Source organism: Strongylocentrotus purpuratus, unplaced genomic scaffold (genome assembly GCF_000002235.5).
Source record: "Strongylocentrotus purpuratus isolate Spur 01 unplaced genomic scaffold, Spur_5.0 spur5_scaffold_8, whole genome shotgun sequence".
NCBI classification, from domain to species: Eukaryota; Metazoa; Echinodermata; class Echinoidea; order Camarodonta; family Strongylocentrotidae; genus Strongylocentrotus; species Strongylocentrotus purpuratus.
In genome coordinates, this window is record NW_022145614.1 from 16420588 (window position 1) to 16437026 (window position 16439).

Here is a 16439-nt window from a genome sequence, read left to right on the forward strand (position 1 = left end):
TCCATGCACGCGCATTTCACACGCACATACCCCCCCCCCCAAAGTTTTTCCCGTTTTCGTCGTTACTGTCACTAAGTGTCATTTTCTTGTCTTTCTTCCTTTATCACCCGGCTTCTAGCTCTCTTCTTTCTCTTTTCTCTTTCTCTGTCTCTCTCTCTTTCTTTTCTTTTCTTCTCTTTTCTCTTCTCTTCTCATTTTTTTTTCTTCTTCTTTTCCTCCTTTTTTTCCTTCCTCTTTTTTTTTGGCGCCGCCAATAGGGGGGCCGCGGCTGTTTCGGCCCCCCTTGGATCCGCCACTGCTTTATTAGTGCCCTTTTATGGGGCATTATTGCTTATTACTGTAAGTTATGACTTAAGGACGTAGGTCCCCTAGTAGATTAGCATATTAGCATACACATGCTTTAGCAGTCACACAAAACAAACACTCACAATTTATTATTCAATAAAATCTGAGAATGTATACTATTATCTAGATCTAGTAGGAATAAATAATTGTTAAAATCTTTCCATAAATCGGGGTAAAAAAAAAATTCTACCATTATGATCAACGGTGTATTTGTGCATATTACTTTTTATTATATATTATTCATGTACTATATGCCAATAACTGAATTTCCAAATGGACCAATAAAATTAATCTGAATCTGAAAATTACTTTTTTAAGTCAACTGTCTAGAGAAAACAAAATGTCCAAGCACACGACGTATGTGTATAACATTCAAATTCAAATTCAAATTCAAATGATTTTATTTCTCATGCAAAACATAACACAATGAATAATTATATTATAAAAATATGCAATGAAACGACAAATATACTAGAAAAAGCACGAGAAAAGAGGAACTAACTGGAAGCAGAGCTTGTTGAAGCGTTAGTTCCTCGGATGCTGTTTTAACATGAACAAAGTATGCTTAGAAAATCAACAATTAGAACAAATATGTAGCTAAGAAATTATAGATTTTTTTTTTTTTTTTTTTTTTTGGGGGGGGGGGATAAAAGAGAGGAAATGTGGAGGAAAATAGTAGAAGGCAACAAGAAAGAAAGACAAAAAAGGGAAAATGAGTGATTGCAAGAGCTAGAGAAAAAGGAGGTTAGATCAGTAGAAAGAGGGAGAAAGAGATTGAGTCGAGAGTCAATCGACCCGAGATTTATGTTGTGTTTAACCCTAATAAGGCCGGGGGGGGGGGGGCTATCATGCCCCCTCCCCCTCCACGATTGTTCTGATTGTTCGGGAACGCATATCGATGGCGCCCCGCCGCTCGCTGACTTTTTTTCGAGTCTTGCGCAACTTTTGAAAGAATCTTTTTGAAAATCGGACCTACGGTTACAAGGTCACGTGACCTTTTGTCTTCGCATGTCAGCCCGAAAATCGCTCATTTTCGTGATTTGTGTACAAAACATATGGAAAAGTCATTTTTCCTAAAAATAGATCAAACATGGGTTATTGGGTTTGTTTAAAGTTTAGGTGGTTGTTTTGGGGGTCAAAATAGTTGAATTGTAGTTAGAAATGAAATAAAACAACAAAAACAATAAAATAAATAAGTTAAAAAACAGTGAAATACATAAGAAATTATAAAAAAACAAGAGATAACAAAAAGAATAAGCTGGCACTTCCAATTTTTTTTGTCGTATTATTATTCAGGATGATCTAATGAATATATGTAGTGAAAAAGAATGCTTAAATATGAATAATGTATGATTGATGGGTAAAAATGTGATTTGTATGACCTTATTTGCATAAATTACCATAAATATGCAAATGAGTAAATTTTTCAAAAAAATGAAATAATCATAGTATTCTATACACTTCACTTGACATGCGTGCGAATTTTCGCGGAGATCGGCCGCTTCACGGCCGAGATCTTATGGGGGGGGGGGGGGGCATAATGCCCCCCGGCCGTATTAAGACCTCAAATAGCCCGGCCTTTTTAGGGTTAAACGTTTAATCTTTAGCTTTTTTTAAATGTGTAAAGACTGGTATACTTTGTTTAAAGGGATCGTTTAACAATGTTAAATCTGAGAAACACGGCCCTACGTGTTATCAGTGTCTGTGATATGGTGTAATATTGAAGCCCTAAAAAAATTGCGCTTCAAAATGATCAAGAAGTGCCTCAATAAAGTAAAAATCTTTGAGTGACCGGTTTTACCATACTCGTTTTACCCAATAGACTGTAGTGTTATGAAAACCGTCAGGCGAACGGTTTTCAAAATCTGTAATTCCAATCATAAATATCTTGATCAATATATGTCTATACATGTAATAAAAAACGCACCTTGAAAAGTAATCTCGTTATCAACGTAATTATATACTATGAATGAAATTAATGATTACCTGAATGTGTTGTATATTATCAATACATGTTTATGTCAATACATGTTATACAAAAAGCATCTTGATAAGAACCTGCATGAATGCAAATACATGACTGAAATACCATATCACATTGGATATTAAAAGTACTGTGTCCCATTTGCAGGCCAAAAAATTAAAATGTTAAATTCCAACGGCATTTGAAAAATAATACTAAGGCCCCCCCCCAAAAAAAAAAATCATTTGGTTGTCCTCGACCGCCCGCTCGTCATTTTCGGGCCGCTCGTATGTTTTTTTTTTTTTTTTTTTTTTTTTTTTAATTCCATATTTTTTTTTTTTTTTAATTAATTAATTTATTTATTATTTATTTAATTTTTTTTAATTCAATTTTTTTGGGGGAGCAATCGAAACTGCCAAACATTCCATTTTATGCATTTGCAAGGATCAAAATGCGTCCCGTTGCCAGTTTTGTCTTTTCAGTACGCAATTAGGTATTTATTAAACTTGCCATTTTTATTTCTCTATGTCAAAATGCCGTTCATTCAAATCAGGTTCTGAGCATTCTTAAACTCACTTTAAAGCCCATCTGTACTAGTTTACAGGAGGGATTAGACCACCCTGCAAGGTCACTGGACAGGTGGTTATCTCATCAAATCAGCTCTCAGTTAATATACGATAAAGAGGATCATGGGGGACCAATGGTCACCGATTAGGCATTGTTTGCTACATAGAGGGCGCAAGTAGCTATAAGTAGTTCAAGTTCAAGTTCAAATAAGGTTTTATTCATTACTTGTCAACAAGTCCGAAGACTAAAAATGCAAGTTTACATCAATATAAAAAGCATTCAAAAACATAAAGATAACATAGCAAATGAGGACAAATATATAACAATGAATACATTTTTAAATCAAACACTAAAGTAGTAATAAGAAAACAAAACAACAAAAAAAGATTTTTTTAAAAATACAAGATATGAAATATTGCTAGCAAAAATGAATAAATGTTGACATATAAACAAATAAAATGTATACAGATACGTGAATTCAATTAACTGTAACATTGGAAAAATTGTAATTAAGTATTGAGTATTGAGTATTAAAAAGTATTAAAAAGTATTACAATTGGAGTCTTGGCAGTGTGATAATCACAAGCGTGATATGAGTACAGTATAATGTATAAACATATTGCACATGAGAACAATGGAATTCCTTAGGTATTATTGGTTACAGTAAGAATAGCAGATAATTAAAGAATGTTGTACTGTAAAACATCATCAGAAGAGAATGAGGTGGAGAAGAGGAGGGAGAGACAGAAAGTGAGAGAGAGAAACAGAGAGGAGGAAGAAGAGATGAAGGGAGTAAGAGGAAGAGGCAGAGAGAGAGAGACAGAGAGACAGACATAGAACTGAGAGAGAGGGGGTGGGAGTGAAATAGAAATAGAGAGGAAAGACCAGAACTGAAGAAGAAAAGGAAATTTGAAAAGTGGCAAGTTCAGATAGAGAAAAGGGATGAGAGGGTGAGAGGACGGATAAAAGTACATGCAACATCAAAATATGAATGAATGGAAGAACCTGCTGTGTCAATCATCATGACAATTAATATTGCACATAATTATATTATTGCTGAAATACATGACATACAACATACTGATAATTACCTAAGCATCTATTTATTATTATTTAAGGATCGAGTGAAAGATGGGATGGGGGAAGTTCGGTACCTCGTAGTTCTCATCTTAGGCAAGGACAAATCAAGTGCATTTCGCAGAATGCGGCTACAGTCATTGACTCTGCTCTCAGGCAGGAGATGTCGATGAACCTTAGACTGGAGAAGTGATTCTGCAAATCTTAGAGAAAGGGATGTGCGTCTCTTTAAGAGAGGAGACACCAAGATGAGATTGCAGTTCATCATAAGTTCTAGAGTCAGGGTAGGTAATAATCCTGAGAGATCTCCTCTGAACTCGCTCGATGCTTACAGAGTGGTTGTTTGTGATCCCTGATGTCCAAACAGGTGCTGCAAATTCTAGCACTGGCCTAATGTACAACATGTAGATAGTAGCAAGATCCTTGGTGGTAACACCATTCCTCCGAAGCTTAGTCAAGAGATAAATTCTTCTGGAAGCGTTGGAGATCAAACGGCTGACCTGCCCATCCCATTTGAGATCATCCTGAAGAAAGACCCCTAGGAGCTTAAGGGATGAGACAGCTTCCAGTGTGGTAGAGTTGATGTCAAGAACGATGGGTGGCGGGGGCTGGCGAAGAAATAAAATCTGCATAGCTTTACACTTAGCAGCATTCGGGACAATGTCGTTGTCTTTGCACCATTGGATCAACGAGTCTAGATGCGACTGCAATTCAGATGGATGCGTTTTCTTCAAGACCTCCACGATTGTCAAGTCATCCACATATTTCCATCGGTTATCACTTTCAAGAGCTGCATCGTTGATAAGGACCAGAAACAGGACTGGTCCGAGGCGAGTACCTTGGGGGTACCCCACATGTGATGGCTTGTTGTTGAGAGGATTTCCCATGGTAGCGGACGGTTTGCGCTCTTTTGGAAAGGAAGCTGCAGATAGTAGGGATGATAGAGTGATCAACACCTAAGTCGATCAACTTGTTCATAACAATGGTGTGGTTGACATGATCAAAAGCCTTAGAAAAATCCACGACGCAGAGGTTAGCGAGAGTGCCACCCTTGTCAAGCCCTCTGTGGATGGTGTCGAGCAGGCTGACCAAGTAGTGCGTAACTGACGATCCACGAAGATTACCAAACTGGCGGTGGTCAACAAACGGGCGGATGCTGCTCATGATCCAGTCAGCGAGGAAACCTTCAAAGATACGCGCTAACGTGGGTGTTATGGAGATTGGCCGGAGCTGATCATAGCTGGTGACAGGATTAGTTTTGGGAATAGCACTGATAGATGCATGTTTCCATATGTCAGGGAAGCAACCCTGACTGAGGCAAAGATTGAAGAGAGTGGTTAAAGGTTCATAAAGTTCATAAGCGAACTCCTTCAACAGTCGCGAAGGGGGATCATTGGGATGACAGGCCTTGGCAGTGCTGATTCCACAGAGGCGCTTATAAACCCTCCGACGGTCGATCACAGGAGGGGGTGAGGGCGCTGGTAGAAAAGCCGACAGAGCACCCCTGTCGAGTGGTGGCAATGAAGAGCAGATGGCAGCGAAGTGCGTGTTTAGCTCATTAGCAATGTCAATATCTGATCTGCCGTCAGATGAAAGATTAAGCTGCTTCTTACGGATGCCAGCAAGATGACGGATTTGCTGATGCCACTTCCCAGGCTCCAATTTCTTAAGATGTTCAACTTTGCGCTGGTAGAATGAGTCCTTCGCGTTATCGATCAATCTCTGTACATGGTTCCTCAACCGTTTAAAGTCTGGATGCCCATGTCGAAAGGAAGAATCGCGGCGATTGATTGCTCTGCGAATCTCATCATTCATCCATGGCTCATCATCTAACCTTCGTTTGACAGTAACAAGTTCAAAATATTGTCTGAACTTGGTGTTGATTAGGTCATTGAACTCTGAAGCCATGTCATTAGCATCAAAGTCCCCGATAATAGACCAGTCCATCTGCTGTACCCATTGCCCGAAAGCCCTGACAGAGGAGTCACGAAAGGGGCGATAGGATGTTCTGGTAGATTTCCTGGGAGGCGGCAGGATCGAGACAAGGCAGGACGGTAACAACATTGTGATCGCCAGAAGCAATTGGCGTCGAAATCTGAGGATTACAGAAGTCCTCATTAAGGTCAGTCAGAATCTTGTCCAGGATAGCCGTTTCACGAGTAGGCTCCTTGACTATCTGAGACAACGAGGTATGTCTTTCAATCTCATCGGTTTCTAGGTCATTGAAATCGCCAATGATAATTAATGAAGCGTTGGTACGATGGAGATTTAAAAGGTGCTGTATTTCAAAGCCCAAAATACTTTCTGTGTTGGTCTTGATATTCATTGTACATGAAACTAGTATTTTACCATATTAAAGTGTTTTATAGACTTTGTTTGTTTAAATGCTTGACAATCACAATTATTTATTTTTTGTATGGAATTTTTTTTTTTTTTTAAATGGGGGAGAAAAAAAAAGAGAAAAAAATCCGCCCGCCCGCCCCTACTCCAGAAAAGCAATCGAGGACAACCAAACAACTTTTTTTTGGCCTAATCTAGAACTTCCCTCGAAAAAAATGGGCTTGAAAATGGCTTTTAGTGGGAGAATATAGACCATTAGTTGTCGAATCAACTACAGCTGTTAAAGCTCATTTTATGTTACATGTATTTCCAATGAAAAAAAGATGTCAGACTCAATAGTGTCTGAAAGTGAAGTCTAGAAGTTAAACGGGTTTCCTTGCATAATTTGAATACTAGGACACTACTCATATTTAAATTTCACAGATAGGACATACATGAAATATTCGTAATTCCTACAAAGTTCTACAGAATTAGATGATGGCTGCAAAAGGGACAAAGTATCTTTAAAAGATAAAAATCAGGTTAGATAGACATTTGAAACGGGGAAATGCCTGAGGACTATAACGGCGCAAAGAACACTCAACATAATGAGACCAACAATGTTAGTACAGTGGAACCTCTTTATAACGAGGTCCTAGGGACAATGTAAATAAGCTTGTCATAACAGATACCTTGCTATATCAGAGCTCTTTATAATGAGGTTCCACTGTACTGCTCTTCATGAAACCCTCAATAAAGTTTTTAGAAAGCTCGCAAGACAAACGAGTTGGTTTCATGGGCTGTCAGGACATTGGTCTCTTGTAAATTGTATATCGCATTGAATATTAGACACAAAAAACTGTGTATATTATAAATAAACAGGTATAAAAGTTCCCTTTCTTCTTCTTTTCCCTTTCTTTTTCCTCTTTTCTTTCGATGCAAAAGTATCAAACAAATTGAATTTGTGTCAAGCAGTATAAGCAACAATATCATGTTTAAACTTGAAGAAAAGAAAAAAACGTCCTGGTTGTTGATGTTCGGCGGGCGTTTGGAGTTGGATGGGTAACTTATTGTACATGATTCGTAGATCAATTTTTCTTAACCAAACAATAGTCGGCAACCACCGAGGATCAGTCGGCATGCACTCAGTCAGTCCATAGATATAGATATATGATCTATTATTCAATCATTTTGTTCTTCCGTAGGAGATCTCACGAACTAACTTGATCACGTTCTCTAAACATGAGAGACCACGTCGTAGCATAGCTCCAATGCACCTGGTATCAAGCTGTGGACCAACGCATCCAAATCGTACGACCGTTTCTCTCTTATCAATTGTTCGTGGATCCGAGACAATTCCATGGTCACCTACGACTGAAGATGCAACGGGACTGACAGTTGTGGTAGGGGACATACTGAAGTTTAGTTTAGAGGCTCGAGATGCCATGGGACGGCTAAAGATACTCGGTGGAGACTACTGGTTTGCCATCATGGAGGATCCAAATAAAAACGGTACATTAGCATGTGATCAGTAGCTAGCATTTATTTTTACCTTTAAAAAAAAAAAATACTGCATGATCAGAATATGTCATTTTAAAAGAAATTTCAGTTATTCTTAAAGGCTTATTATTTAATAGAAAGGGAAATGATATAGTATGAGGTTTAGAAAGCACATAAAGGAAACGCTCCAGACACAGATAACATATGGGACACACAAGCGTGTTTAGTTTGTGTTTCAACTAAATTTGATCCAGCAATATTTGAAAAAAGATGGCATTTTTAGAGGAATTCTTTTGGAAAGACATTGCTAACCGTTTACTGGTACAAATGAGAATGACCAGAATGAGAAAACTCTCAATTTTGTTTACGTTTACGAGAATGCAATGTTTTCAAAGTGAATCAGGCCATAAACTACACTGAAGTGTCGTTTCTTTCTCAAATCTTCCCTTGTAGGCTGACCTTTTGTAAAATAGTGGCTTGAGGAATTGTGATAAATTGTCCTATCTATATTAAAGTAGCCTTTCTATAAAGAAATTGTAACTATATATCAATGGAAAGCTTAAGACCTCAGGACTCGGAAAAGATTAGCTTAGATTAAATGGATACTTTATTAAGTCGTAAAAACAAAAACAAAAACAGATTTTTCATCATTCATTTTCTCTTCCAAATAAAACAAATAAAACGCCCAAAATAATGTGACGTAGGCGATTGTAGCATGTCCCTAAATCATAAACAAATGTGTGGATCCTGGAAAAGATTGGAACAGACTTGACCATCGGAAGGGGAATCATGGAAAGAAAACTAAATTATTTTGGGCACATTGTTAGGAGATCTGGAGGTGTTGAGACGCAAATACTGCAAGGAGCAGTCGAAGGAAAACGGGGTACAGGTCGTACACCAATATCTTGGACTGATGATATCAAGAAAGTGTCTGGACAAGGAATGAAAGGTGCAACACAAAATAATGGCAGATGAAAGAGTTGCATGGCGTGCTCTCGTGAAGACCACAGCAGCGCTTTACAGCGCCACCTGAAGTTGATAATGATGAATATTTTGCTTTATACTTCTCTCACATAAACGTTGCCGAGGAATCGTGTGGATGAATATGCAAGAATACAATGAATCTTTCAGAATAACGTAAGTTATTTCTTGGGGTGTGCTGATCTGATTTCAATAGTTTCAGCTACCTTGACAAACTCTACACCTTTTACCCTGCCTGTCTCGGTTCCCCGAGTTGACTTGGATTTTCCCATAGTTCGGTCCGTAATATATCCGGCCCGATATCCAGCCCGCAATTTACTCAGATCGGCAGGTCTTCCAAGCTACACCATATTTATACTACATGTACATCTCTGAACGTTTGACATTCACTCCTTTCCTGACGTACGGCTATTTTTGTTTGTCTTTCGTCATCTTAACTAATCTTTCTCTTTTGTTTCCAGCATCTACTGTTGGGCGAATAGTTGACCATGAGAATGGTCTATACACCTTACTCTTTGTTGCTGGGTGGAGGGGGATGATTAGACTACGTATCACACTTGTACATCCCGCTGAATTAGCCAAGTGGATCAGAACTGAATACCTGTAAGTCCTTCCCTAAAGGGAACATCACGTCAAACAATAAGTGTAGTTATGCCCTATCGATCTAAAATATTGCTTAAAGGCATCGTTTAACAATGTTTCCAGTTCTAAAAATATGAGATGCATAGCCCTACGTGTTATTAGTGTCTGCGATATGGTGTAATATTGAAGCCCTAAAAATTTATCATGAAGTGCCTCAAAAAAGTAAAAATCTTTGAGTTACCGAATTTTACCATACTCATTTTCCCCCATAGATTGTAGTATTATTTTTAAAAACCGTTAAGTAAACGGTTTTTGAAATTTCGAAATCATAAATATTTTGTTGATCAGACAGGCGATCGGCTTAATCACAATTATATTTGATAAATTACACATATTTGGAACGCTTAGATCCTCTTCTTTCATTTGAGGCAACTCATAATAATGTATATTTCACGCATGAGTGATTAAAATCAATTCGAAGAGAGGAAAACAAAAAGTCATTTTTCGGACGATATCTGAATTTCTAACAGAAAATCACATTTCGAGAAAGTTGAGTTTCTGCCCTTCATGACACCTCAATCAGAAAAAATGAGCTAGGAATAACAAAGTTCTGTTTGTTTAAAGTAGTGCTTGCATTTCCATAATTTGATTAAACGAATTCGTTTTCACTGGCTGCCTTCCGTATCAACAAACGACGTTAACAAAAGACTTAACTCCGTTTCGTTGACAATCAGCCGTAGACGAAAGACTTCATACATGGCTGATTGTCAACGAAACGGAGTTAAGACTTTTGTCAATTCTGCTTTTTGCTACGGCAGGCAGCCAGTTAAAACGAATTTGTTTGCTAAAATTATGAAAATGTAAGGGCTACTTTAAACAAACAGAACTTTGTCATTCCTTGCTCATTTTTCCTGATTGAGGTGTCATAGGAAAGGGCAGAAACCCAACTTTCTAGAAATGTTATTTTCTCTTTGAAGCTCAGACACCGCCCGTCAAACGACTTTTCAAATTGATTTTAATCACTCATGCGTGAAATATGCATCCTAATAAGTTGCATCAAATGAAACAAGAGGATCTAAGCTTTCCAAATATGTGTAATTTATCAATTATAATTGTAATTAAGTTATGATAAAACATCGATAATTCTCGGTTTCGTTTTATTTGGGACGCACTGTATGATACATTTAATAATTGTATAACAGCCATAGCATGAGAGCTCCCAGCTGGTCAGGACTTTTCAAATTTGGAGAGCACGAAGAACGATCACCGTGTTCCCTCAGCCTCGACGCCGTTTGGAGTGAGAAGTGTGTAGCCAAGCCTAAAGCTCTGCAGTACGCCATCATAGTATGCAATCCACCGAAGACCCTTCCATGCGATTCACTAGTGAGCCTTAATGGAAATCGAGCTCTCTACGAACAAGACTTCAAGACACGTTTACCATCAGACCGCAAGAAATATCTTGAGAGGTATGCTGATATTGATATCTAGCCATAATAATAATATTCAGGGGTGGGTGCATAGTAAACTTCTTTTGTTCAGATATGTTTAGAAATTTGAATTACCATCATAATAATTGCCTTCATAATCATGGAAGTTGTTGCTGATTCTATGGATCATACTACGTATTGAGCTCTACCTCATCGTTGACACTGTACGAGTCCAATCCTACCCACCCCATCCCCAAACAAATGGGAACAGAATAGAGAACAGGAAGAGAATGCGCTGTACCATTATTTTAAAGTTTGGAGAAAAAATGCAAAGTAATCTCGATAAGAATGTTATTATGATAATTATCACTGTTTATATCCCTCTATGAATATTCACGAGTTTTCTAAACACATAATTGGTCAATTGGTGGTCACGTGATAAATTATAATTTCACTATGAAAAAGAAATCTTTGCCAGAGCCGCGCTCCGAATAGTTTTCACTTATTATTCCTGGGCAGAACTGCGCATGCTGTCTGACAGCTTTTTCACACACAGCTAAAATTCTATAAACATGATCAGTTTAAAGGGCTTTAAACTAATCAGCTGTACATACGATTCACACACAGAAATTTCGATGCGATCGTTAATCGTTTCGTGATTAACTACTGCTCTTAAAATGCGCAGTAGTGACATTGCGCATTGAAGGTCATGTCATATCAAACAAAGCGCAAGCTCCATCTAGTTGAAACACGTTTAACCGTTCACACACCAAATGTCAAGCTCTCTAGATACAAACTTCGTATCTGCAGCCTGCTTTGTTTATACGATGTTCGGATAGATACGAAGTCGCAATTCATACGCGCCCCTCAAAGCAGGCTTCAATGCGCAATGGCACTACTGCGCATTTTAAGAGCAGTAGTTAATAACTTAACGACTAACGATCGCACCGAAATTTCTGTGTGTGAATGATGTCGTATGTAAAGCTGATTAGTTTAAAGCGCTTTAAACTAATCAGCTTTAAAGGATTTTACTTGTGTGTCAAAAGGCTGAGGGGCGTATGAATCGCGAACATCATATAAACGACGTTCACACAGGAATTTTTTTAAAAGCTGTTTAAAACTGTTCAGTTAAACAGCTTTAAACTAATCAGCTGTAGATACGATGAATTTTAGCTGTGTGTGAAAGGCTGCCTCAAAGCAGGCTGCAGATACGAAGTTTGTATCTAGAGAGATTGACATTTGGTGTGTGAACGGTTAAACGTGTTTAAACTGGATGGAGCGTGCGCTTTGTGTCAAATTCGAACGCACAGGCGAACAGTTGAGCGAGTCCTTACAAGCATTTACAGCTGATTTTCTTTAAGGCGATCCATAAAAAATAAGGTATTTCATCATTTGCAAGGTAAGAGATCATACAATCAGTTGGCACCACGTCATACCTACAATTCAGAGGATATCTGCTCTCAAAATGAAGATTTCCAATTATTTCCAAACCCTTGTTGGTATTTGGTAAGTCAATAATTTTTCGGAACGGATGCAAATGACTGCAAAATTTGCCTCTTTTGTCAATATGCTTATAATGTCATACCCAATTCCGAGGAAAATTCCGTCACTGAGTACGTTTAAATTTTGCTTTCTATTGGTGATATCAGATTTGCGAAAGCTTACCGATTTTTAGAGATGGCAAACTTAGGTCACGCACAAACTATGGTCACACCAGGGAGGTGTTTTAACTCTCATATCCCTGGTCACACCATCATACGGACTGCTCTTAACACTGCCGCCTGCGGTATCGCCGCAAGTCACCGGTACTTTAGACCGCGCTGTATAGCGCTCGATCCAGATCAGCTGGTAGCTAATCGGTTCGGATCGTACAAAAGGGATATAAAATAATTATATTAAAGGTAAAGACCAGTATTGGAAACGCCCTAATTTTAAAAAAATGAAATGGAAGCTCTTATTACCAATCATGTGAAAGAATATTGTATGACTACATGATGATAACAATTTTGCCGGGAAACCGCCTACTAAGTTGGTAAATTAGTTGATCTATTGGTATGTGAGAGATAAACGCACGTGTCGCGCACGTGTGCGTAGTCCCATACATATATTTATGTGTACAGTGCTTGTAACTTTACCAAGACTGGGCCAAATTTCTTATCATTTTGATGATTCCAGAACCTTGAACTACACACCAATACTTATATGCTAGATGATCAACCTTTTCCGATCGATTCCACAACGTTTCTTTCACAATGCAATCGCATGACCATAACCGGTCTTTATCTTTAAGCATTTAGTTCGTAAGAATATCTTCGGAGGGTCTGGCAAAAGTTACTATTTTTCCTCGGGGCTTTGCCCCTCGGAAAATATAGTACTATGCCAGCCTTCCTCCTCAGATCAATAATGTCCACAATTCTTTCTCACAGCTTGGTATATTTGTATATTATACGAGCAGCTAGGTTATAACTTTAAAAGATGACTATGTATTACGTCTCCCCAACATATTTTAAATAAATGCTTTTCTACCCGATTTGATAGATGTTCTGAACGTTTGGTTAACGTTCTAAGTGTTAGACTGTAATTGCTTCCCTGGCAGGCATGGAATTTTCTGTAAGTGCTTGTGTAAAAGTATAATGTATTACAGTTAGGTCTGGGTACAATTCAAGCGGGTATCCGAGTAAACGGAGCACTGAAAATAGAATCCTTTTACTGATCAGAGTGACATATAAAAGTTTATGAATCGCTTAAGGATCCGTTTTATTTGATGGAACAATGGATGTGAAATTAGTATCTGAGTAATTTTTTTTTTCAACTGCTGTTTCGTTACAGACCATATTATTATACAGCCATCACAAATGTTCCAAGTGATATTTTTGTTACTGGTGAGATTTCTTTCATTATTATTATTATTATCATCATTATCACTATTATATTTGTAGTATTCATTAGGCAAAGACAAAACCGACAGAACAATAAACACAGAGCAGCAGTAAGGTTGGAAAAGAGTCTCATGGATACCGGGAAAAGAAAAATATTACATAAATTGCTACAACCCGAAGGTCTTCTTTTCCAATCCATGTGTCTTTTCATGAATAAATAGCAAAGAATAGCAAGATACAACGAATAATGAATTGCAAGTACAAGAGAAAAGAAACTATTTTAGTATTAGTTACTGTTTCAATGATTTTTCTTCTTTTGATATTCATTTTGCAATACCTTTGACTAGTTTAATATGTAATCTAAAATTAATATATTTGTATAAAATAATGTACATGTATTAGTAAATAATTACAAAGAAGGAATATAAATAGTTGTTGAGTTTTTTAAACGCTAAAATCATCGTTCACTATGCTCCCTCGCAATGTTGCGTCAGGTTTTATTCTTATTTTTGTGCCAAAATATATGAAACATGGAAGGTGTTTTGAAAGGGTTCAACATCTGAAGAAAGATCTGAAAGAAATCTTCATTGTCGGGAAAATTATATATTCGTTGACGATATTTCCCCGCATATTTCATCAGATTTTGCGCCCTATAACAAGGAATAAGGGAATAAAATTTTCTTATCATTGTTAACAATTCAAAACTCTACCGTTTGATTGCTGCGGATACTAGCAAATTTTCATATGGGTAGAATGCATAAAAAAATTGCTCGTAATATTATGTAACTAACTTTGCCCTGAGTAAATAATCCCAAGATACGCTACTGGTTTTTGCAACATTTTACCCTGCCTTTAGGACTTCACCAGAAATATTCCATTAATTATTTTGGCAATAAGGCAGTTAGAAATGAAAAAGGTAATATCATTTATGTCCTAGGTCTCATATTACCGAACTTATCAAAGGGAACCATGCAACTGAGTTCGAATTAGGACAAAATGTCATTTTAGGGGAAATATTACAAACATTTATGGCCATGGCCGTAGCCAGAGTTTGATGTTTTTGGGGGGCACATGTAATTGATCGACGTCCTGGGGAGGGGTCTAAACAAGTTCGACCCACCCCCCCCCCCCCCCCCCCCCGTGGCTACGGGTCTGTTTATGGCACTCATATACATTTTGTATTATTTAATGTTTTCTCCAATCTCGACGTTTTTATTTAAACAAAGCGGATGACTCAAAGAGACAACACCTTCTATCCGATGGCTCGTCTTATCTACCGCACTGTGAACCAGGAATGGACACGCCTTTGACAGAAGGATACTGGTGGAACAAGACTTGGTTCTCATTAACTTGTGGTCCTCGTGTCCCTTTGAACAAGGCCAATGTACATCAATGTCTTCACGATACCAACATCTACTTCACCGGTGATTCGACCACAAGGCAATGGTTTGCCGCCATCACCGAGGCCCTAGGGTTAGGACAACCGGAGGATCATAAGATGAGTTTCCTGCTGCAGAGACGTGACAAGGCAGCAAATCTTAACCTTACTTTTATCTTCCATCCTCTTACGACCCATTCCCAGCCTATCTTTGTCAATCTCTCGACGGTCAAGTTTGAGGCTGATGTTATCCTCGAGTTGCCACGTCATACTTGTAGGAATGTTGTCGTGTTCAGTCCATGGGCACACTTCTCTATCTGGCAGTGGGAGGCGTACACAGACCGGTTGAAGGGCATCAGGGCAGCCATTTTGGTTGCCAAGCAGCGATGTCCAGATCTAATATTTGTTTATAAAAGTCCACATCCCTTAGACAAGTCATCGGGGTTCCCTGCGCGAGACGTCGTCTTCAATGAGATGAGATCTCTTGTCAGGGATGTTTTTAAAGGTCTTGGCTTAATGTTCGTTGATATATGGGATATGAACCTAGGAAGTCCATGGCCTATTGCATTGCATATGCCCGAAGACGTCATTAATCAGGAAGTTTCTGTATTGTTGTCTTACTTGTGTCCGTTGCTACAGAGCAGGGACAAGAAAAAAACAACGGTATAGAGATAAACAGTTCTCATCTCCCATTAGAGGGTGATGTGAAGGAAAAAAAAATTGAAAATCGTCTCAACGTGATTGTTAAGGCCTATGCTTCTATCTTTAAGGCGCTTGACCAATGCTTTCAATGTGCAAATCCCTTTTTCTTTTCCTCTGCCTTAGTCCCTCCTTTTCTCTCTCTTTTGTTTCATGTCATCGTAATACCTCAATCAGCCTGTGTCATGATGCTATATATATATAAGCTACTTTTGTTGGTTCAAGCAATCTATCTTCAAAACTTAAAAAATGAAGTTATTTTCTCGGAATTTGAAAGAATGTTTGGTTTTCCCAAGGACTATCAAAATTCAATATGTATAAATGTCTTCCTATTGTGTTCAATATTCCACATACTTGCTGCAAATTTATATGGTCTTATATCTTTGATCAAAATTAAGTCTAAATCAGAATATTTATATATTCTATATATTTCGAAATTTCGTACTTATTTTCCGTTCATTATACTTGCTTTGAAATCCTTTTTTTTTCTTGTGTGAAATCTACTCGTATACGCCTGTATATTAAAAAAAGAAAGAAAGAAGAATTTAAACAGTTTTTTTAATGTAAAATGTGGAATAAATAAACTTCAACTTCAACTTCATGTTATCCTTGCGTACCCAATTAAAAAAAAAGAAACACAAAAAGAGAATGGGTGGTAAGGATGATCAGTCTATGGAGAGTCGGAAAGGGCGGTTGTCATGGATAAGATACAGGACAGAGGA

The 16439-nt window shown here is 37.9% G+C and overlaps 1 protein-coding gene across 1 annotated transcript in view; it reads left to right on the forward strand.

Moving 5' to 3' along the window:
• LOC115920302 (NXPE family member 3-like) overlaps positions 1–16083 on the forward strand; it is a 33094-nt gene extending 17011 nt beyond the window's left edge. Inside the window, exons 2-6 of the mRNA XM_030975844.1 lie at positions 7477–7783; positions 9214–9355; positions 10537–10800; positions 13591–13643; positions 14867–16083. Coding sequence (XP_030831704.1) covers positions 7477–7783; positions 9214–9355; positions 10537–10800; positions 13591–13643; positions 14867–15687 — 1587 coding nt within the window. The 3' untranslated portion in view covers positions 15688–16083. The remainder of the gene's footprint in view (positions 1–7476; positions 7784–9213; positions 9356–10536; positions 10801–13590; positions 13644–14866) is intronic.
• The last annotated feature ends 356 nt before the right edge of the window (positions 16084–16439 follow it).